At 36.1% G+C, this 25,589-nt stretch overlaps 1 protein-coding gene across 7 annotated transcripts in view; it reads right to left on the bottom strand.

Annotated features, from left to right (window-relative positions):
* The window catches only part of PPP3CA (protein phosphatase 3 catalytic subunit alpha), a 335,265-nt gene that overhangs the window by 169,076 nt on the left and 140,600 nt on the right, over positions 1 to 25,589 (bottom strand). For all 7 annotated transcript variants that reach the window (XM_004465503.5, XM_058294927.2, XM_058294930.2 and 4 more), the window contains one exon: positions 3,073 to 3,273. In XM_004465503.5, the coding sequence (XP_004465560.1) occupies positions 3,073 to 3,273 (201 nt within the window). The remainder of the gene's footprint in view (positions 1 to 3,072; positions 3,274 to 25,589) is intronic.

The raw sequence follows: 25,589 nt of genomic DNA, 5'->3' as shown, positions 1-25,589 counted from the left end.
AACTATGGTACAGATTGGCACAACTCCTCTCTAAACATTTTAGAGTGAAACTATCAATAAAAAGTTGGTGGGGAGAAGAGGAGGGAAGGCAGGGGATTGGCTCTTGTATATAACTGTGAAATATTTGCGTTTGTTTCATTTTGGGGGTTTACCCATCAACTACACTCTGTGTTGAATTCTGTAGAAGTCTATTTGGCCAGCTCATCTTCTTGCTATTGTAGTAAGGTGACATACACAAGGGAAAGACTCCTTCTAGTATCACTTAAAACCACCATAATCAGGCTTCAGGCTTTTCTTCCCCTAAATTAAAAAGTCCTTGGGTCTGTCTACATCTTCCCTAACTGTGAAATTTTGAACTATATATAAAGCATATTCTGCTCTAAAGATTTTTAAGTGTAAACTATGCTTTTATTGTGCAGTGTACTATCAGGCTTGCTAATAATAAAGTACAACCTTACTGATGCAATTCTCCAAGAAACACATACTCTAACCTTAAAAAAATAAATATTACACTGCTAGCTCAGCTCTGCAGGGTAGAAAAAAATCTCAGAACACAGTCATATGTTATAAAATTTTACCAATAAATTATAAAAAGCACCCTGAAGTCCAAAGAGATTGTAATTTTCTCTGATTGCTATACCATCCTTTTCTTTTGCAATCTTCCATGTTTCAGCTATTTGCTCTGAGACACATGAGTTGAAATATATTACTTAATTTAGCTTTCTAGTGAATTATATTCAAAAGTTCATCTTCCCTGGATCCAAATGATAAAGTAATTCTTTTCTTGTCCATCACATTTGCCAAAATTTTTACATGTTCATTAAAAAGGGAGGAAAAGAGACCGCCGCAATGTAATATACTAAGGCTCCTTAAGATTTTGCCATCATTATTAAATAGAAAAACTCCTCTAAAGAAAGCCTTTTCCTACTTGGATTATATTTCACTAGTGCTATACATTGTCTTCATAGTTACTTCTAGTCACTATTTAATTTAAAAGTCTTTGCTGTTTTGTTTTTTATACTACCACCACCACCAGAAAGTTATACATCATTGAATCCTGAGCACCAAACTGTGTTATTTCTCTACATACATCTCTGAAACTCATCAGAGTGTGTCAGCTGGGGTCTCACTAGAAACAACCAAGTGTGGTTGCTAGTAAATTTGAAGGCAGTCTACAGACTCCAGAAAGGCATTTGGGTTCAGAGATAAAACATGCATCAGAAGCTTCCAGGACGCTCCCTAGTGTTCTCTCAATACAGAGCCTAATCAAACTGGCCACGCCAGGAAATATACTGCCTCAATATGTAATGTACACGTTTCCTTTTAGTCATAATTTACACCTCCGCTAATGCTTATTAGGCTTATTAGTGAATTCAGCATTGCCTTCATTGGAAGAAGCACATTATCATGTGAAATGGAGAAACATTAAATTTATTAAAAAAATCAAACCATCTATTTTTATTAAAAACAAATAAGCTGAATGATACAGATATCATTTGATGCTAACAATTTTCTACTGATATAAAATGAAATGTTTAGTCAATTTTTTTTAGTTTCTTTGCTGATGGATTTTGAACTAAAGCTGAGATAATAAAACATTTCATATTTTAGTCTCTAAGAAAGTAAAATATGTTCACATTTGTTTTGTCCTTAAATTTTCACATTCTCTGTGAGATGGAGATAATATGTGACTTCACTTTCCTGTATGGAAATGGTGGGGAGTCACAGTGGCACCATAGGATAAGGCTTTAGCTCGATTTATTCACCACTGGTCTGACACTGAGTTAACAACGGCACCCATGTCTCCTGGTGCCTGACCCAATCCATGGTTACCTTTTCTGATTTACAAAAAAGAAAAATGGTATTACCCACCAAAACTAAATAATGTCAATTTCTTTGGAATGGGAATGTTTAGGGACATTTTGATTAAGGACGGTCTAGACCGATATTCTGAAGAATTTATCTTACCCTTAACTCTTACATTCAAATACATATTTGAAAGTCAATAACATTATAAGTACAAGAAGATATAGAAAATAAGAACAATCATTGGTATATACGAAATATTTAAAATTTTCTCCCTGATTCCAAAAAGGAAAATATTGTTTCTAAATTTTTCCTTTTTATCAGAATGGTAACAGTTAAGGGAAAAATAAATGTTTTTAGCTGCTCTAAAAACACAAACCTCAGGCTTAGCAGACACTAAAAAGGGTGGCTCCAAAGCCTCTAGTACTTGACTCTCTATACCATACAAACCTTTCCTGACAAAATCTAATTTTTATAGCCTAGCAGAAACTACACAATGCAAAATATTTATCCTCCCATAAAAAGTAACAGAACAAAAATACTCATAGAGCAAAGACTTCTTGTTTTCTAGGAACAAACTGCTATTGGAAAGAGAGAAATGTGGCCTTTTTCTTTAGGTTCAGTGGTCCTCAAACTTCAATGTGCATCAGAATCATTAGAGGACTTGATAAAACACAGACTATTGGGCTTTATGCCAGAGAATCTGATTCAGCAGGTCTCAGGTAGGACCTGAGAATTTACATTTGAAATAAGTTCCCAGGTGATGAAAATGATGCTACTCTGGGGATCATGCTTGGAAAATCACTGCTTTAATTTAGTCATTTCTTTATATATATATTTACATATATAAATTTATAAGATTACTATTACAACTTAACCACTGTGTCAATCTTAGGATACTTTATCTAACCTATCCCCAATGAATACCCTATGTTTACTCGAGCCAGTTAGTGTTTCTATTAATAAAAAATATCAACTAATAAACTTATCAAAGATCTTATTTACAGTATTACTTGAGAATATCTTCATCCCTACTAAGAGGCACATCACTTTTTAGAGCATCACAATCTTGAAGATACTTAGTATATGAAAATAAAAATATTTCTATATGTGTGTAATATCCTTAGTCCTTATTAGCATGTAGATTCAGCAGTAAAAGAATGAGTAAGGTGTTCAAAGATGCATTGGTAACTAGGACTTTTGATTTGGTGTTATAAACAACAAAGCGTGGGCACAAGTGAGCACATATACATCCTTGGAACTTACCTGTGACTGGTGCATCTATATCCAGCAAGTTTTTTTCCTGTCGAAGAATTGAAGCCCCCTCTGTTATTATTCTCAAAGCAACACTCTCTTCCAGCCTGCCCTCCTTCATGAGATGTGCCTTTAAGATATCCACTCGAGGTTTCCCATCGTTATCAAACACTTCCTTTGCTGTAAGCCGGTGACTTGGAGGAAAAGGGACAGCTGAAAGAGAAAAAGCCAAGGTATCACATTAGCCAAAGTTGAACAACAAAAGACTCACTGAATGGTAAACACCAAATATCTATTCCTATCACTAGCTACCTAAGAGCATATTATAAAAGTTCCCACATATTCTGATTGTGGGCTATGGAGAATTAAGGACTGCCTTCTTCCTTTGATTCTAGATAGAATGTGATTGCGGAAAGGAAGTTCACAGCTCTTATTCATCCAGTGCCTATCTCTTGAATCTAAAACATCTTGATTGAGCTAATAAAGAAAAAAGAGGGAGATGCCATTTCTCTTAGGCAATAATCAATTCAGCTAAAAACAGTAATTCCTATTCCTGCAACCATAGCTTACTGCATAAAGATGGGATGGTCTCCTCTAAAAAGCAGGCTCATCTACTAGGATTAGAGGAATGGGAAAAGCTCTCTCCAACCAGATTTGCTTCTTCAACTAAGAGTCACACTTCTGAATTAACTGATTGACCCACTGTTTAAGGATGAAGCAGGAATCTAAGGTCAAAAGGCAAAAGCATACTGAATACCGAATAAGAAATCAGAATTTGTGAGTGTGTGGGCATGCGCTGAAGGGACATAAACAGCAAGGTATTGTATGATGTCAGGGAAGAGACACAAGTATTGAAAACAATGATACAAGCTCCACTTATTGCCCAAACTTAGAGCCAACCCCACTTTCCTTCACCCAGCCCATGCTTTAATACCCCTTTCTTGAAATGAATGCTACTGTTCTTCTTCACATCTGCAAATACAATTCACTCATTCAGCCAGAAGATATACACTAAACTTCTACTATCTGCCAGGACATACAAAGCTCCATGGTCAGAGATGGCAACATAAAAGTTAAATTTCTGATGAATTAGCCCACTGAGTGAGGGAAACTCATTATTTCTCAACTTTAGATGGGGGTTCACTCACTGTGTAAGAGCTCAGACCTATTAGAAATATCTGGCAAGGAGCAAAAGCAGAACAGCATGTAACTTTCATCTGCTATATGCATATGCCATTAGCATAACCACCTCTAGGTGATGGTTCCTCTCTTAGGAAGAAGGCTTGATGTTAAGATGCTGAGGAATAAACCTGGCCCTCCTATATCCTAAAAGAAACAAGAATTGTGGTAGACTTAATGCCAAAAGTTTTTGTTTAATCTAATAGCATAGATTTGTTATCCTAATGAAATTACAAATAGTTAACATAAAATAAAAATCAAGATATGATCCTGTACTGGTGAAGGCAATCTTGATTTTCCTATTAATCCAACCATATCTATCTAACTATGCTACCAAAATGAAGCGGTGCTATCTGAATCAATGGGTGAGCATGAGGCCTTTAGGGTCAGATGAACCTGGTTTCAAACGTTGGTTCTGCACATTTGCCAGCTGCGTGTCTTGGGATTCTGACTTCAGTTATCCTCCCTGTAAAATGGGGGTTTTATACCTATTGAAGATTGTTATAATAACTTAAGTAAACATTAATAGTAGTAGCTAACACTTACTGAGTATTTATTTCATGCCAGGTCTTGGATAATAAAGTCATATGCAACAATAAATCTAAAAGATGAGTAAGGCTTATGTACATGTGTTTATATATAAACTTACTGGCGGCGGACTTGGCCCAGTGGTTAGGGCTCCCGTCTACCACATGGGAGGTCTGCGGTTCAAACCCCGGGCCTCCTTGACCCATGTGTGGTGCTGATGCACGCAAGGAGTGGCGTCCCCTGGGTAGGGGAGCCCCATGCGCAAGGAGTGTGCCCAGTAAGGAGAGCCGCCCAGCGTGAAAGAAAGTGCAGCCTGCCCAGGAATGGTGCCACACACACGGAGAGCTAACACAAGATGACGCAACAAAAAGAAATAAAGATTCCCCTGCTGCTGACAACAACAGAAGCAGACAAAGAAGACGCAGCATATAGACACAGAGAACAGACAACCGGGGGCGGGGGGCGGATAAATAAATAAATAAATAAAAAGAAATAAAAAATAAACTTACTTTGTCCCCATAGTATTTTTATGGGGGAGAAATTTCAGGCTTAAACATAGTGAGCACCTTGTCCAAGATAATTATCAAGAGAATTCTAAGGAATACTGAGTGATATTTCTTAAAAAGATTCCTTTTATTTTTAAAAATTATTTTGGGAAGGTTTATAGTAGAATAGAAGCATAATTAAAGGGATGATACAAAATTAAAAACAAAATATATAATACAAAAGCATAGTGTAAAATAAAACACAAAAACCAAGGATTAAATAAAGAGAAGAGAAAAGGGAGGAAATTAGATCACTAAATTTGAGGAATTTAGGGCTTTTTTATTTGTTTATTTGTCTTTTCTCTCTTTCAATGCCCAGATTTCTTCACCTTGTTTGAAATTAGAAAATATCCTACTTAGTAATTCCCCAAAATTCCTCAAGCTATTGTCATGAGTCAAGATATGGATTGGGGTATGAACAGGAGAAAACTTCAAGATGACACTTGGGGTAGGCCATGAACTGATATAAATATATATTTATTTTAAGATTTTTAAAAATTTCTCTCCCCCCTCCTCATTATTGTTTGCACTCGCTGACTGCTCTGTGTCTGTTCATTGTTTGCTTTCTCTGTCTGCTCATCTTCTTTTTAGCAGGCACTAGGAACCAAACCCAGGACCTCTCATGTGGGAGGGAGGTGCCCAATTGCTTGAGCCACATCTGCTCCATGCTTGTCATATCTCTAACTGTATTTCCTCGTTGTGTCTCCTCATTGCTTCATCTCATTGCATCATCTTGTCGCATCAGCTTGCCATGCCAGCCCATCACATGAGCTTGCTGTCTTGCTCATTCTTCTTTATGAGGTACTGGAAATCAAAACTAGGACCTCCCAGGTGGTAGGCAGGTGCTGAACTGCTTGAGACACATCCGCTTCCCATCTGATATTTTTAAGAGTGACTTCCCAAGGGGCAAGCTGGACAACTATGAAGGTTGAGCACCTCTGCAAAACTGTCAGGCAAGAATGATGAGTGCTGAGAAGGGGAGGAGGGTGATTTACATTCAGGCAGAGAAAAAGCAGAGGGTTTCTTGCTGACCTTAAAAAACTTGAGATACAGCAAAAGATTAAACCTGAGCATTAAGAAGGTGAGAGGTGAAGAGAGAGCATCCCAGAGAAAGTCTCAGCATCATGAATCAGGCTCTCTCCAAATCTGCAGACTTGCTCCAAGGCCAAGTTCACTATAATAACAGATGCTGCACGCTTCCCTGCAGATCTTTTGCCTTCCAGAAATTGCTAATCCTAAAGTAACTGGCTCAGGTAAAATCACCTTCTCTGAGACACTGGCATTAGCTCTGAATAAATAGGGGTGAGAAAGGAGGAGCAAGGTCAATCAGAGGGCTGTTTCCAGTTGGAAGTTAGGGATACTGATGAGATGGGGCCCTTTACCAGGTAAACAGATGGCAAGGCCTGCAGAGAACCAAGATACTCAGCAATGATGCTGAAGAACAGGAATAGCTACCAGCCAGAAAGAAGTTTTCTGGGACAAAAAATAAGAGCAGGCTAACATTTGTGTATTCTGTGTGCCTTCTGGCTTCATAAAGAAAATACCAGCCTTATAAAGGTCATGTTTATTTGCTTTCTCTGTTCACCTAGAGTCGTACATGCAGGCTTACGCCTACGGAGCAAAATTTATGTGGTCCTCAAATTCCAGTGTGCTTGGAAAACATTTCTTTCATCAACTTGTTGTAAAGATGCCTATACTTGATGTAATAAAATTGGATTCTACTTTCCTTCCTGTGTTTGGATTATTATAACACGTGCTATTGATCTAAGTGCAGACCAGGGCTGGAAGAATTAAGTTTGTGCATGCTACTAAAAAATCAGAAATAACTACTGATATTTGGGCTGACTCTTTCCAAAACTCTTTTCTTGTTATTACCTGTAAAAGCAGACTATCCTGTTATAAAGCTTCTTATAAGGATCCTAAAAATAGATAAAAACCCTCTGCTTCCTCTGCTTTGCAGTTAACACACACACACACACACACACACACACACACACATATATATTTTTTCAAACTAATAATACAGCAAAGTAATGAAAATTTGGGACACATTAAGTCCTTGACTGACTTCTAAGATAAAACATCACAGAAGGTTTGAGAGGCAAACATCAGACTGGACTGGGATCATGTCCCCACATTATTGTCTGTGGAAGGCAGGCAGAAACTGACCTCCAATGAACAAGAATATAATAATGATTCTTCTCTCATTGTTGCTACCACTAGAGTGTTCATCTATTTGCTATTTGCTTTGGAGGAAAGTTACTAGTCTGGGAATCAAAACCTCATGCATCCTATACTGGCAACTATATAACAATTATGATGTGACTGTCAATTATACCTTCACCAGGAGGGAAATACATTCAACCTCAGAAAAGCTCAGGAGCTGCAGCCAACCCCAGCCATGAGCTCTAGCTGACCCTGGGGACTATGCCCAGAGAGATCCACATGTCTCCTCCTGAGTTTTGGATTATGCCTGTTTTAGACAATGTGTATCTCAGTAGCCATATGAGATCCGATACCATGCCAGGGTAGATACAGCAACCTAGGATTACTGTTCCTCAAATCTGAGCCATGTTAGCCACCAGTGAAGGTATTTTGAGTATTTCATGAGAAAATTTCTGAGCGTCGTTGTAATGGTGACATCTTTATCAGCAGGATTCCTGCTGCCTGAGCTCTTCCTGGAACATCCTATCAAGGCTGACCAGAGAATCAAAGACTCAGAGACGTAAGACATTTAGGAGTGTGATTTTTCAAATCTTTGTTTTACTTTTCTTTTTCTCCCTCAAACAGCATGGTACCTGGAAACTCAAGTATATCCAACAGGCAAAGGGGCATAACACAGGCTTGCTATCTCTCTTCTCCCCCAATACGTTTGTGAAGGCACATTCACAAATTCCTGGAACTCTCTGGGGAAAAGTTTGAAAATTCCCAATCTCGATTTACCCTTTGACTCCCTCATATTAAAAAAGAGGAAACTGAAGTCCAGAGAGAATAACTGTCCAAGGTCACAGTAATCCAACCTTTAGGCCCCTTGATTTGCGCTATGGACTAGCCACAAACGGCTGTTGAACACTTGAAAAGTGGCTAATCTGAATTGAGATGTGCTTTAAATCTATAATACACACTGTATTTAGAAGACGTGATACAAGGTTTTTAAAGGATTCTAGGTTACACTAATTTGAGTTCAGATTGAGATCTGCTGATCCAGATCACAAGTTAAAAAGCCCCAGGTACTATATTTCCCCCCAAAATTACGCTCCACAAAAATCAATCAGCTACAGCAGATGCAATGTCTTTACAAGTCCAGACACGTTTATTTCATTCCTCTCTGTAATTAGAATGTGTACAGGAAGAGCTCTTGTCCCATATTTCATGTAGTTAATGTCTGCACAAGGCTTGTCATAGATAACTTATGTCAGTACATCGTAACAGAACAGCTTGACTTAAAACATATTCTGGCCTGACCTCCTTAGATTGGCACTCTATTCCCTCGTGGACATCTGTACATGTCACAAACGCTATTCTAGTCAAATCATAACAATCAATCATCAAGAACTTAATAAGCACCTAGTATGCACTGTATTCCATACGAGGCAGTGAGAAGGGACAGGGAGAAGGAAAAGATAGAAACAAATATAACCAGACCCAGTATGATTTCTAGTAGTAAAATTATTAGTTTTCACTTGAGATCGCTGGCAAAGCGTTAAGTTGCAAAACTGAAGAACAAATGTAAAGAAAACGGGAGAAAATACAAGCAAGCAAGAAGAAGAGTGTCTTTATCTACCTTAAGAATATATTCCTGCAAACTTGCTTTAAAACATACAATAAATATCTAATTTTTGAGATGACTCCAGCAGACGAAGTTCCATTTTAAAAGTAATGGAAAATTGAACATAACAATATTGTGAAGTACAATATACCAACTTAAATATTAAAAAATAACTCCAACATCAGCCGTCACAAGAGGTGAAATCTCATTCCCCTTTGGAACAAAGAGGATATGGAAAAAGAAGTATAATGACCTTTTACTGATTTGATTTGAGTCATAATATTGAACAACTAGGTTTAATTTAGATTCTTCTGGGTTCTAAAACATTATGATATGGTATGGGGATACCTCTTCATCTACTTGCATAAGGTCTGTATGCAAACAAATACAAGACATGTCCAAGAGATACAGCTAAAAGTTAGCCACAGCTAGACTCTAAGATCTGTAAAAATATTTTATTAAGGTCTTACTTATCCTATTCCTGTGGACACTCATTATCTGTTTGTTTTAAAGTCTCTGGCTTTCATTATAGCTATTAATGCTTGTCAAATTAAAATAGTCTTGCCCAGCTCTAGTGTCACTGAATATTAATCTTGTAATCAGAATTATCCAGTCCCACTTGAGCTAAAAAAAAAAAAGTGGCTCTTCATAGTAGATTCATAAATAGGAAAACAATGTATTAGTTACTACTTTTCCTACTACAAGTTCTTCTTTCCTACTATGATGACATCTTCCTTCCTTAAAAGGGGCCTCTATATCACTCCGTAGATACTATCATACACATCTTGAACCTTAAAATGCCTTAAATTAGTATACACAGTATGCGTACTGATCATTTTGCTAGCAAACTGAGTACCTCGCTGGATTTTCTCAATTGGGTTGTTTACATGCAAATACAACACAATGATATTTTATGTAAATCACAAGTATCCATAAAAGGGTACTAGGTATTCTCTGAACATTTATTGAAATAAGTAATCTTTTTTTCCTACTGGCTTACAGAATATATATATATATATATATATCATACACAGAACTTTTTGAACCTGAATCTGAAATGTGCTATAAGCAATTTTTAAATAAAGATCAGATATTAAGTAAAAGAATTATTGTCCTTACCACAAATGAGTATCTGTATGGTACAATCAGAGTTTATTTCATTATCTGAATTTCATAAGAATTTTCATTTAAATATATTTATTTATATATAGCTACTTCTGCTCTGGCCACCATGAATTCTAGAGTCTAAGAATTCAAGAATCAGACATGTGACAATTTCACACCTCCCTACACATGCTGTCTTACAGAGTTTTATCAAAAAACAAAGTAGGGAAGCGCCCATGGCTCAAGCAGTTGGACTCCCGTTTACCATATGGGAGGCCCTGGTTTCACTTCCCAGGGCCTCCTTGTGAAGGCAAGCTGGCCTGTGTGCCAAGGAGAGCTGGCAGCCCATGCGCGGGAAGAGGTGACACAGCAAGATACCAACAAAAAGGGAGACAAGCAGACACAGAAAAAAATGCATAGCCAATAGACACAGAGAACAGACAGCAAAAAAAACAAGCCGCAAGATTGGGGGCGGGGGGGGGCAGGGGGAGGATAAATAAATAAATAAATAAATAAATAAATAAATAAATAAATAAATCTTTTTAAAAAAACAAAAAACAAAGTAACTTTGATGTTTTAATATTTTGGTTAGTTTGCTTAATTACTGGAGAAACTGCAAAAGTTTTTTATAATTAATTATGTAATAATGATTCTACATGAAAGATTATTTGACAAAAGTTTTGTTTTAAAGGCTTCAAAAATTTCAGCATTACCAAAAAGCTTAAGTAAAACCTGATTTTTTTGTTAAAATTAAAAAGTTATTCAGAAAACCTAATGGAGGCCATGCCAATCACAAATTATTTTATATACGTATGTGATAAAAGCAAATTTCTTACTTGTTTTTAAGTATATGGTATTGAATATTTAAAGTAAATTTGGATCTTTAATTAAATATTAAATGTTGTAATTTAAATATTTAAATTAAATATTTTTTCATTTGAATATATAATTGAAGAGGTTAAGGGTCTACTCTATAGCTTTTGCATGTTTTTTAATGAAAAATATTGTAGTCAATAATACTTGATTATACTAGTAGGAATCCAAACTATAATGGAAATCACTACTAGGTGAAATGCTTACAATAGTATTCAATATCTATAATAATCTCTAGCAGAGCATTGTTGGTATTTTAGGGGGAGGTTGAACATTTTCTCTTTTTTCCTGGTGAAATGTGTCATAGTAAGAGATTACAATCAAGAAAAAAACAAGGGTAGATACTTTAAGACATGTTGAATTTATTTCCCAAGGGGCCAAATCCCTTTGAACATGATAATTATCCCTCAAAACAGAGAGTACCCAGGGATTTTAAAACTTTATTTAACCCAAGACATGCTGTACCATTCAGGAATACCTCAACTCTATGACCTAAGAAATGAAATATAAGAAAGGACTATATTGATTAGAAATTCTTTAATAGATACTAAATTCTTAGAACTAACAACACTCAATCACAAACTTGTCAGTTTATGTGAAAAAGATCCATCTATCCCCACATAAAACTTGTTCCTCTTCCAACTGTCATTCAACTGTAGAAAACCACACATCTTTCATGTCCACATACCCATCCACTGTCCCTATTCCCTGTGGTTAAAACACCTACAGGCATCAAAATATATGTATATTTTGAATTAGTAGACCTTCTCTGCTTTGACAGTGTCTTAATAAAACAGCAAGTCTACACTGCAAATGAGACTGGATAATGTAAGCAATATACGGATGGTACCATTTTAGTCCTTTTGCATATTAAATATAATCATTAAAAAAATAATAAGTACTTATATCTGTGTAGTACAGTGAAGCAAAGAGCGAAACACTTTGCCTCCATGTCACCCTCCAGAGAGTCAAAAGCAGGAGGTTAAACTCCCAGGTGTGCATTTAATTCTTCCCCATGCTGTGGCTCTGTACTCCCTACTCCCAGTAGGCTCTACAGCAAATTGCAGTGAAACATCAGGCCCCCTGGGCCGTCCATGGTTCAGTAATGCTTACACTGTTTGTTTCACTTTGATGACCATATCTGCCCATGTCCATTTTCTCTGGACCACCATTTCTAAGAACCATCCCCATTCAAGTAATTTAAGATTTTAAAGCATACAAGAGGTTCAAATTCTCAGCAGCTCAAATTTATACTTCCCATATCATAGTCTTTGTACATTTACCTAAAAATTGGAATGCATTAATGATTATTATCAACATAGTAATCTCTCTCAAACTTCATTTTCATTTACAATAAATGAATCATTCACTTACTTTAAAGTTCATTTATGTTTAAAATCAAACTGGCATTTCCTAATCTATCAAATGGAAGATGGATGATTTTATAATAAAACTACAGCAGACAGCATCCCCGTCCTCCAAAAATAGAAAATCTCCTGAATATGTACAGCATACTTTCTACACAAAATGAATTCTCAAATAACTAAAGAAACAGATTGCTGAGACTGTAACACCAACCATCACACTAATCAATATGCCAATCATAACAACCCCCAAAACATCATAATAATTAAGTAGAAAGATTAACAATCAGGTTCCATTGAGTGTCTGGCCTAGTGCCCTGGTATTTTATAGATATTCAATAAATATTTTTTGAAGGAATGAAAAAATGAATATTTTTTCTCCTTGCTCACTCACAATTAGAGTAAAATCACTGTGATACTAGAATTAGTCTAAAAAGAGGGCATATAAAAAAATGGATTTTTCTAGATTGAAAAATAAGTAATTATAGAAAGGACAGTCAACAGCAAATACAAGTCAGAAACTGAAACCTTCGTTCAGTAAATGCCTCTTAAAATGTCCATTACAGGAAAGTAACCGTGGCTGCCATGTAGTGGGATGGGAGGTAAGAGGCTCATTCCCAAGAAGAAAAAGACAAAAATTAGCAACACCTAGAAAACTGAAAAAGGAGGGGGAAAAAAATCAGCGCAAGAATTTTGAATTTTTGATGTTTTTATTTCCACATGTAAATAAAGACTGCAGATAAAAAATGGCATTTGTAATGTAAAATAGAGCCCAAAACAACATAAATAATATTATATTGTTAAGACAGGACTTCCATGCTTTTAAATTCATAAAGCACTTTTCCACTGAATTCCATAAGGCAGTTCAAATATTTCCTCTAAAAAGGACATCATTTTCCTTTTTTTTTTTAAGATTTATTTATTTATTTCTCTCCCCTTCCCCCCTACCCTGGTTGTTTGTTCTCTGTGTCTATTTGCTGTGTCCTCTTCTTTGTCCGCTTCTGTTGTTGTCGGCAGATCAGGAATCTGTGTTTCTTTTTGTTCCGTCATCTTGTCGTGTCAGCTCTCCATGTGGGTGGCACCATTCCTGGGCAGGCTGCACTTTCTTTTGCGCTGGTGGCACTCCCTGCGCGTGGGGCTCCCCTACGCGCGGGACACCCATGCGTGGCATGGCACTCCTTGCGTGCATCAGCACTGCACATGGGCCAGCTCCACACGGGTCAAGGAGGCCCGGGATTTGAACCGCGGACCTCCCATGTGGTAGACGGATGCCCTAACCACTGGGCCAAGTCCGCCGCCATTTTCCTAATTTATAAGAATGCAATTAATGTACATTACGTGACTTTGCATTATGGTTCTCCAAAACTTCAGTACCATAAATTGTTCACTATCTGTATTAACGACACTCATCATGGTGAGTCATTTAAGCAGCACTGTGAGTGCTTTAAAAATTATGTGTGCAGAGTTCACAACTAGCAGATTATAAACATAATTTGTGGGCTTACAGTTCCCCCTCAAGAAATAAACACTGTTAAGTGTCAAAATATTGAGAGATAAATACAAATGGAAGGTATAGGATGGGTTCAGTGAGATATAATCACATAAAAAACATCAAATGGTGTGATAGTATGTGTTATTTCAACAACAGAATTTTGTTTTACTGTTTGTTCTTTTAAGTCCCTTGATTCATAATAATGATTTGCTTATTCAGAGCTCTAGTTCCCAACATCCTTATCAACTGCAGTGCAAATCATACCTAGATGAACCAAAAACCGAGCAATGGTGAGAATCCTTACCACAAAATATGTGGCCATTACTCACAGGAAAGGAAGGGAGCCACAGTCAGCCTATTAAATAAGAAAGCGCAGTGGGCTGGGATAACTGCAAGCAGTTCTATATTGCACTACTGTAGGCAAAAGCCATAAAGGTCATGATGGAATACATTCCACCTTTCATAAATATCTCCTACTCCAGATTACCAGATAACACACTCTGTTTCAAAGAAAGAGAAAGGTATGGTAATACAATTCAGGTGTGTACATTTCATTAAAAATAATTTTAAATGATTTAATGTTTAAAAGAGCTATGTCTTAGTTATGTGACAATTTTACCTTTGGTGAAATGTCTTCTTTCCTGATCATAGCACATGTTTACAATTGCTTATATACGTAGTGAATTTGCTCTTTAGAATATAATTTAAATCATGAAAAGGTCCCAATTCTCAAAATTGAATGAATTCAGTCATTGATAATGAAACTAAAAATATTCTTTAATTTGCTAATACCCTACATATCAGGATATATATATTTTTTAAACTGTTATGTAAAGTATATGCATTCATTAAGGACTGGAGGGAAAAAAATCTCAGAAAGACTCTAGTCATTACATAAAAGCAATCTAACTAAAAGCAACATTCCTTCCTAAGCCTAGGTCTGAAAAAATCTAGGAACCTTAGAAGTTGTTTTTTGATCTTGTTCTTCAAATCTAGTCAAAAATACCTTAATTTTTTAGAATATTTCCATTTGTAATTAGCAATACAAAAAATTATTTACTGGTTCATAATGGGGTAAAAATTCAGAGAAAATTAAAGAAATGATGGGGGAAAAGAATGCAATTATTTTTTGACTCAAGAAGAATAAATTTGAGTTCAGCTTATCAAACTGCCATGTTAGGTTATATTTAATACAAGAGAAAAGAAAAATAGAAGTGTACAGCCAAAATCCTAAATAGCATATAAGTTTTACTAGAGCAATTTCTCAAAGGTATCAACAATGCTGACTCCCCACATAGCCAAGGGGGACCCAATTATTACTCTCACACCAAATGATAAACAAAACAATCACCAGTCACCCAACCACTTCTGAACTCCCTTACCTCCAACTCTAATTACTCTCAGGGTTTCCATGCTCAAGAGACAAAAGAAAAAAAAAATGTCCTAGAACAGAGGCAGAAGGGAGGATCTGAATAATCGGGAAAGACCATTTCAACTGCATTGTGGAAATAAGACTGATTTTTTTTTTTAATCCAAACAATTTTCCCATTCCAGCAAAATCCATTAAAAAAATAGACTATTTGTTGAAAAACCTATAATGATGTAGATAACTATAAAAACTATTTACTAGCTATAAGGTCTGCTACCACTTTTGTACTAAAGTAACAGTGGGGAAAATAAACAACACAATTTCACTGCACTCATTTATTTGTGTACTGGATATACTGAGGATACAAAGGTAAGCCATAAGAATCTTCCAAAATTATATTTTTTTAAAAATTAGCATCCAAAGGACTGGTGTCTACTTAAAGAAAGTAAAATATTTTTTAAAAATATGCTTCCTGAAAGAAAACACATAGAACACACACACACAAAAACACACAAAGTAAAGAAAAATTGTAAACTTTTATGAAAATATATAATTATTAAAACCAGGTGAAACATCAAATTAAAGGATTTGTGAAATTGCTGCTCAGTGGCAATTTTGTGTATTACAGTAATTTCTAGGGAGAAAGTTCATAATTTAACAGATTCTCAAAAGACCCTTGTTCCAAAGAGGCTAAAATCTATTCTATCCCATCTTCCCTCGCCATTACCATGGTTACCATTCTAATCCAGTCCCAACTTCACCAATTGTATGATCTTGGGCAAATTATTTACCTTCTATTTTCCACAGTTTCTCAACCAAAATGAGATCAAAGAAACTAATGTTGGAACATGGCTGGCATGATAAATTCTTCATAAGTATTCATTATGATTAACAAATGCCTTATCTCCTTGATCACATAACCTCCTAACCATCCCCACACAATTGTGACAACTTCTGAAGACTCAAAAGCTTGCTTCCCATCTAAATCCTTCACTCTTTTGACTAGCAAATACTTAATAAAATGTATTTTTGATCCCCCAAACCCATATATATCCTCGTCCTTATAAGACAAAACACTTGCTGCTGGTGTTAATTTTCATACTCTAATCTCATAAGATACTCTATAAATCATTAGAAGAGCTCTGTGCTATGTATTAAAGACATATGCACTCAGCTGAATTCAACAAATGTGTACAAATCTGAAGTGATGTTCTTCATGTCATTTAATGTCACCCCCTAATTTCTTAGCTGAAGAAACTGAGGTTTACAGAGAATAGTGGCATTAATAATTAATAATAGCAAAATTATAATAACCAATATTTATATTGCACTTACTAGGTACCAGGTCCTGCTCTAAACACTTTATATACGTTAGTTCATTGAATCTTCACAACCCCATGATGTGTGTGCTATTATTATATTTTTCATATGTGAGAGCTCAAGCCCCCCAAAAATTAATTGACTTTACCAAGTTCACGCAGTAAATAAGTAGGGAAAACCAGGGCTCAGGTTAGGCCCCTTCTCTTGCTACAATGTCTCTGTCGATAAGAGGTAGTTTACCAATGATCCAAAGGTATTTAGTGGCAAAACCTGAAGTGTACATCTAATTCTTTGAATTACCTGAACAATGTGGTCTCCTTTACTACTCACTGCTCCTTACCCAGCATGACAGACAGAGCAGGCATTCAAAAACATTCATCCAGTGATTTACTGATATGTGACTTATATTTCAGCATGTTTCTAAATGCAGTAATAGTTTTCCTGCATGCAATTTGCTCCTGGAACATTTTATTTGGCTTTTCTGTCTTCTTATTTAATTGTCTACAGTCTTCAAAGAGACAAAAATATTACAAAGAATAATTGGTTCAGAATTCATCTTGTAAAAGACACAAGCATATCGTTTTAATTTGGTTTCTCATGGGTTGATGCAGAAGGAAGGGAAGCCTTCAAAGAATTTTTACTTCTGAGCACTGTGTTTATGTTCTACCTAAAGAACACAACTTTTTCCATTAAAGCCAGTTGACTACCTCTCAGACTTTGTTTAAAGTGTGCCTCCCCAACCTTTACTCCATGAAAAGCCTAGTTAGTCCAACGCTATTGACAATTTCCAGCAACATGGAGCAGCATCTGGCCCCATCGTACACCCAAGTGTAGTGGTTTTGAATTTTGAAGTACCTCACTGCCTATCTTCATACTCTGATTTTACTAGTTACTTGCTCTTGAGAAATCCTTGAGAAATCAGTTTCCTCACCCAAAAAAAGGACATAATAATACTACCCCAAGAGGCCATTAGAAGGATTGAATGAGACCATACTTGCAAAAGTGCTTAGCACAATACTTGGTGTGAACTATGAGCTCAAATTGTTAAATACCAACTTCTTATTTGTCATTATTGTGCTTTGATGTATTTGTTTTGCTGCAAATGCCAATATTTAGTTGTATCACCTGAAAATTCATATATCCCTCATAATCTCTGAGTATAATATAAAATTGTTTGGATCATATAACATGCATACCAGAAAGTAATTTATCTTGCTAACTGACATTAAATATGGCTCCAAAATGACTGTCTAATCAATGAGTATATTAATCATTATGGGCAAATACAAAAATTCTCACTATGAGCATAATGTGAACTTAGTGGAAGGTTCAAAGAAGCAATCCACATAGAATCCCAGAGACTACTGGGCCTTCAAAGAATATAAGATTTTATGTATACAGCCATATTTTCCATCACTACTTCTGGATTAATAGGTGTCCTAAAAAAATTTTAAAGGGAAAAAAAGTTTGAATAAGCCTATGTTAAACATGGGTGGATTTATTTATGGCGAGATTTCTTAGAGATCTATATATGCTATCACATCTTGTGCATATTGAGGAGGGACTTCAAGCATGCCTCATTTCCCAGTTTTTTCCCCCATAAAACTCAGACAGCATAAGCAATCTTACAGTGTTTTGAGAAAGCCTGCTAAAAACAAATTCAATTATTTTGACCAAATTGAGTCAGTCAAATCATACAAACACAAGCAATTCAACAAGAGAGGATATCAGTAGAATTGGCTAGAAATTTTAATAAAAGTCATAAACACACTAATTTCTTTAAGCCGGGGACATATTATATTTGTCTATCAATTTCAAAGAAAAAATAGTGAGAGACCTGCTAAATAATTTCTGATTTCTATTACCTCTTATATGCATTACCATACTGGGCAATGTACTATCAGGCAATAAAAGTTATCTTTTACTCTATAATGCATAGTGTTTACTTAATTGACCATGTCTGCAGCCACGCAAAATTAATTTACGGCAAATGTGATCTAAAAATACTAAATGGTATTAGGTCTTTTGAAATCAATAATAGATAAATAAATTCCCAATATTTTATTTTATCTCAATTAAAACCACTCAAGGGGAGCAGGTGTAGCTCAGTGGTTGAGCGCTTGCTTCCCATTTACAAGGTCCTGGGTTCAATCCCAGTACCTCCTAAAAAGAAAAAAACAACAACCACAAAATCACTCTAGCTGACTTAATTTGACTGGTCTTCTAGGCTTCTAGGTTTAGGTAGGAAGAAATGTCATCATTTAAAATTTTAAAACAATGAACTATTTTATAAATGTAAGGTTTTGTGTGTGTGTGTGTTTTTTAAGATTTATTTTTTATTTCTCTCCCATCCCCCCCCCCCCCAGTTGTCGGTGTCCATTCGCTGCGTGTTCTTCTCTTTGTCCGCTTCTGTTGTTGTCAGCGGCACAGGAATCCGTGTCTCTTTTTGTTGTGTCATCTTGCTGTGTCAGCTCTCTATGTGTGAGGCGCCATTCCTGGGCAGGCTGCACTATCTTTCGCGCTGGGCGGCTCTCCTTATAGGGCACACTCCTTGCGTGCGGGGCTCCCCTACATGGGAGCCCCACTCCTTGCGCGCATCAGCACTGCGCATGGGCCAGCTCCACATGGGTCAAGGAGGCCCAGGTTTGAACCGCAGACCTCCCATGTGGTAGACGGATGCCCTAACCACTGGGCCAAGTCCACTTCCCTGTAAGGTTTTCAACTTGAAAAACAGTGTACCTTGAAATGATATCCACATATACTTAACATTTTTTAACCATTCTCACATATATAATTTCATTCAACCTTCAAAATAATTCTATGTAATAGGTATAAAAATGCTCATTATTTTATAGATCAGGAAACAGAGAAAAATGAGTTTATATTACCCTTGTTTTTCTGACATTTATAGGATTACCCCATTTGTAGTCTTCCTTCTGCTGTGCCATCATCCCCTTCAAAGCCCAATGTTAAGTAATCTCAATCTGTGCTCTTGGAACCAGACCAACCTTTAACTCACCAGTCAATATAACATAGACTGTCAATCATCTAAGTGTTTATTCAAATTGTTACAAAAGGATTTTTGCTCTCAAATAAGAGATTTGTTCCTTCTTATTTTAGGGGACTTACATGAAATAGGTTTGGATAATGCATCTGTGCTGGCCCCAGCACTCTCAAATTCCACAATCTGGGTTCAGATCCTTTATCCACTACCAACTGGCTATGTAATTTGGGATTCTTTATTTAATCTCCCTGTGCCTCCATTTACTCATCTGTGAAATGGAGAGATAATAATGCTTGTATCGCACAAAATTGTTGTGAGAATTTGATAATAACACATGTCATATAAAAACTTAGAACAATGCCTGACATGTACTTAGAGCTCAAGAAATGCTTGCTATTATCCTTATTAGACTTGGTAAAATGAGAATAGCAGGAAAACATAGCAGCTCCCTGAGTTGTGATTTACCAGGAAAGAAATCAAGAACATTTTATAAGCCATCCTTCAGAGATGATCACCATACCATAAAATATACTGGCTTTCAGCACTGATACATATACACATGAAAGAAGTTCTAGCTCTACCTATTAAATGAACAAAATTTAAAACTCAAAACTCAAGAATGCAACTCCTCTCATAGCTGGGAAACCTGACTTGCCTACAGGGTTTTCAACATGCTAATGTTTCTGAAGGGACCACACTGATTCTTTTGTAAAAACTCACATCTGATGTTCCCATATGTAAGAAACTTCTTATCAGGACAATCTGTAACAGCAAGCTTTACCAGGCTGATATGCTCTGGGCAATCATTCATGTGGGTTTATTGCTATAACTGGCCAAGGAAATTACCGAGGAGATCTAACTGAAATAACCAGTGACTAAATGCAAAGGGCCAAACCTCATTATGAAAGTCTCATTTTGATAAGCTCTGACTACACAGAAATCTAATTAATTGACACATTGCTGAGACACATGTCTATAATCAGACTAGTTGATCACTGGATTGAGGAACTACACTCTGAAACCATTGGATTCTCCAAAACCACGTCCTAGAAATTGCTCCCTTTCTATAAAAATGTCCTGTAGATTTTAACAACTACTTCTTAGAATTAAATAAAATCACCACATGCAATCTCTGGTAAATCACAGCAGAAACAATTTTGAAAGAAGCTACTGAAAATATCCCTTTGCTAAAAGTCTTTTCCACAAATTAACAACATAACTTGAATGATCAAGGAAAATAAAGTTGTTATAGAGATTACTAAGTAAAGGATTCTATTTTGAAGCACAAATCAATTAAATGGTACTAACCTTTACAACCTCTTCAGGAATTTAAGAAATCTACTCTTGTCTAGATGAGTGAGTGAAACAGTATGGTGTAACCTTTACTGGTCCTCAAGTTAGTAGATAGAAATTCAGGCAGGGCTTCATAATAATTGGCTATCTATGGTTGGAAATTTAACTTTACTTCTCAGTCATTCAATGTTCTTGTTGACAAAATGAGGGGCAGGGAGAGAGGATGTGACTCAAGTGGTTGAGTGCCTGCTTCCCACATGGGAGAACCAGGTTTGGTTCCTGGTGCCTCCTAAAAAAAAAACAAAAGCAAACAACAAGCAATACAAATGAAAAAACACCTCAGGGGAGCTGATGTGGCTCAGTGGTTGAGTGCCTGCTTCCCGTATACAAGGTCCTGGGTTGAATCTCAAGCCCCTGGTACCTCAAAAAAAGAGGGGTAAAGTACCAGTAGTCTCAAGATTCCCTTCTATTTAGGAAATACAAGCCATAGCGGGGTTTCAAGTCTTCATCTCTAATACAAAGCCATTTCACCTCTCTAACATATTGCAGTGGATACATATCCCCAGAACTACAGTTTTGGAGGAACACTTTTAAAAACAAAGATCAGCAAAAGGCTATAAAGTATGAGCACTGTACAAAAGTGTCTGGATGAGGCAGACACAGGAACCCAGGCCCCAATGAACATGTCAAGTCCTGTGCTTTTTCCTATTCCCTTCAATGGGTAGATACAGGCCAGCCAAAGGTCCTCAGTAATGCTGAAAGAATAGATACCTTCATAAAGGATTCTTTTTTTTTTTTTTTTTTGTCAAAGGATAGAGGGAAGAAATGGTGTGGTTCAATTACTTCTCTCTGCTATCTGGAGTTTGATGATGAGCCACCCTGTCTTGGAGAAGAGTCCAGAAAGGAACAGACTCTTTATAAAAACTGGCTGAAGGAAAAAAGGAAAAATCAGAGAAAGAGTGTAGAGGGAAAGGGAAAAGTAAACAAAAGAAAGAAGGAGAAGAAAGAACTAAGAAGAATGTACTCAAGTTTTCTTTCTCAGAGTGAATGTGATAGAAACTAATGCCCTCTGCAAAAGAACAAGATTCTATCCTGAGATGAAACATAAACTGATTGATATTTACTATTATTTACCTAAAATTAACTACTCTAAGAAAAAGAACTTGAAAACTGCATTATTTCATGAATAACTCATGTTGGAAGGAGTTAAAATGTAGAAAAAGTAAAGCATACTCCCCCTCCCTCATCACTGATTTTTTTTTCCCTTCACTTTTTTTTTCTTTGTTACACCCAAGTTTTCCCATTGGTCTTCATTGTATAAGGTCAACTTCTTTTTTTCACAAATTCTGGGAAGGCTGAATAATAATTACTCACCATTTAAATTCCTTTCTAGACACAATCGATTTAGAGAAAACACAGGAAAAAATGTGTAACAATGAGAAAACACACAGTTCATCAACATCCAGATGAGATAGGAATAAAAATGAGAATTTTTTAGTGATGGGGATAAACTGTGAACCCAACTGGTCTCCTGGAAAAAAAAACAAGAGATCTCATGGAGTAAATCATGTGAAGGAAAAAATGACAGGTTCTGAGGGCTAAAGTGATCAAAAATACACATTTTTTAAAAATCAAACATAAGCAATCAGCAACTAATAGAAGGAATGTTCTCTGTCACTATTTACCTCTCATAGTTTTTACTGGATATCCATATATACTTCCAATTGAATCTGTTCACTCATTTTTAAGAACTTTGGAAGAAACTATTATGTGTCAGACACTGACCTAGGTGATGTGGAATCAAGGTTAAAATTCCTTGCTGCAGGGCATAAGAACTGGGGAAAAATGGAAGAGTGAAATTGGGGTTCTCCACTTCACTGCCCAAATCTGGTAAGCTAGAATTTTATCACTTTGTGCCCAAAAGTTTCCTGAATATTTCATTAGAACATCTGGGAAACTATAATATTTAAAGAATACATTGAAAATCCATTAATACTGTGAGGTCATTGAGTAAGAAGAAGAAAAATTAGGAAAAATATTACAGTAAGCAAAATAATTTCAAATACACCTGAGTTAATGAAAACTGCCTAACATTCCAGAAAGAAATGTAAATAAAATCTAACAGTAAGATTAGTGGTTAAAAATATAGAGTAGAATATTGTTGACATTATTTCTATTAAAAAGCTAATATTACTGCCTCAATGATGGCCACAGATACATCTGTGGCATTTCCAACTCATATTTTCTTAATGACAACATCAATATTTTATACTCAGATTCTTCTACTTATGGAAGATACTACCTAACCATTCACAACAACATATGCACAAATTTTTATAAAATCTTTTCTTCCCTTGCAAACAAACTATTCTGTAGTATAATGAATATTTAGAAAAGTAGAAATACAGTTAAAAGTAAAGCTCTAGAGAGAGGATGTGGCTCAAGCAGTTGGGTACCCACCTCCCAATGTGAGGTCCCAGGTTTGGTTCCCAGTGCCTCCTAAAGAATATGAGCAGACACAATGAGCTGATGCAATGAGCAGAGACAATGAGCAGACACAGTATGCAGACAGACAAGAGAGCCATCTCATTGGGGGGGGGGGCAGTAGTAAAGCTCTAGTACATTATTTCAAGACAAGTTCTGAATTAAATCATGAGAATAATATTAAACCTTGTATGGAAGCCAAGAAATATAGAAGAGAATTGACCACTTTAAAAATAATTAGATCGTGATAATAAAATCTCATTCTTAAACTTATTCTTTTTTTTTCTCTTCTACTCCCCCTCTCCACCCTGCTGTTTGCTGCCTGTGTCCATTTGCTGTGTGATCTTTTGTATCTATTTCTCTTTTTGTTTTCTCTTTTTGTCTTGTCTTCTCATCCTTCTCCTCTAGGATTCACTGGGATTCAATCCTGGGGACCTCTGATGTGGTCAATTGTGCCACCTCTGTTCCTGGTCTCTGCTGTGCTTTGCCTTGACTCTCACCTTTGTCTCTGTTTTTTGTTGCGTCATCATCTTGCTGCGTGACTCACTTGCATGGGCACTGGTTCACCACGCAGGCACTTGGTTTACTGTGCAGGCACTTGGCTCGCCACATGGGCACTGGCCTGCCACGTGGACACTGGTTTACCAAACAGGCACTCACGTGAGCACTCAGCTCACCACATGGGCACTCGGCTCACCAGGCGGGCACTTGCATGAGCACTTGGCTCATCCCTCAGGCACCACACAGGCACTGGCTTGCCATGCAGGCATGCTTTCTCTTCTTTTTCAGCAGGAGGCCCCAGGAATTGAACCCGGGTTCTCCCATATGGTAGGCAGAGGCCTTACCACTTGAGCCACATCCACTTCCCTTTAAACTCATTCTTAAACCAAACTTGACTCTGTTTACTCTAGCTTTCAATAGACCACTATATAAGGAAATGTCATTTATAAATTATTTCCAAAGGGAAATTAAATCATATTATTCTGAACCATCCATGGTGAACAATAAAACTTTTTATTCCTAGAAGCTGTTTTCTTTAAATTATAGCAATCTTAAAAGTAGTCAACACCTAGAGTGAAATGAATATTCAACACACATTACCAAGTCTTCAGTATTGACATCTGAGGAAAGCCCAGTTAATGAATTATATTCCATGTAATAATACTGACTGATTTTCTAAATGTATTATTTAAATAAAAAATGAAATGAAGGATTTCAAATTCAAAACAAAACCCTTACCAATTTTCTTTCACTAATGTTATATACAAATACATAACTTCATAGCATTAAGAATGTTACTAACTTACATGCACTGTAGCAAAATGAATGTTATTGAATATCCCTAAATTATCATTTTCCATGAAGTTAAATACTTAATCATGCTCTGGTTTCTTGCATGCCTTGTCATCATTATAATTTGCTCCAATTAAGGATAAAACAGATGATAACTCTTAGGGAAAAAAAAATTGTTTCATTGCCACTTATATAGTTAAGATTACAAATACACATGATGATTTTTATCATAAAGGAAATCAGATTATTTAGTAGCCTAATTTTATATCAGACTCGTAAATTTTCAAACCCTCTGAGACAAGTTCAGATAATGCATTCTTCAAATAATATGTATATCATACCAAAGAAGATATATTAATTCTAAGGGAAAACAATAGGTGGGTATAAGGGGATATGTGATTTTCCTTTTAGAATAATGAAAACATTCTAAGATTGAGATGAAACATTCTAAGATTGAGATGACGACAGCACAACTCAGATGAATATGAGAGGCACTGAATATATACTTGAATGGACTGTACAAAGCATGGAACTACATAACACAATGAATCCTGTGAAGGAAGGTGGACTGTAAACAGAACAAATATTAGACCATTCTCTCATGAACTATAACAAGTATATAATACTAATACAGGGTGTTAATAACCAGGTGGATTGAGGGAAAAATACACCAAATGTAACGTATTGGCTATAGTTAGTAGTAATATTTTGATGATGCTCTTTCATAGTTTGTAACAATTGTTTCACAACAATGCAAGGCAGTACTGGTGGTAATAAATGGGAGCCATGATGTTTTTTTGTAAGCTCACAACTTTTACTACACTCATTGTTTAAGTATGTTCATATACGAATGATAAACTTCAATAAAATTTTTAAAATATCCAAAGCTGGGTTTTTCAATAAAAAAGTTAA

The sequence above is a fragment of the Dasypus novemcinctus genome, chromosome 1, assembly GCF_030445035.2.
Source record: "Dasypus novemcinctus isolate mDasNov1 chromosome 1, mDasNov1.1.hap2, whole genome shotgun sequence".
NCBI lineage: Eukaryota > Metazoa > Chordata > Mammalia > Cingulata > Dasypodidae > Dasypus > Dasypus novemcinctus.
Note: the sequence above shows the minus strand (reverse complement) of the source record. Positions and strands in the feature narration are given on the sequence as shown.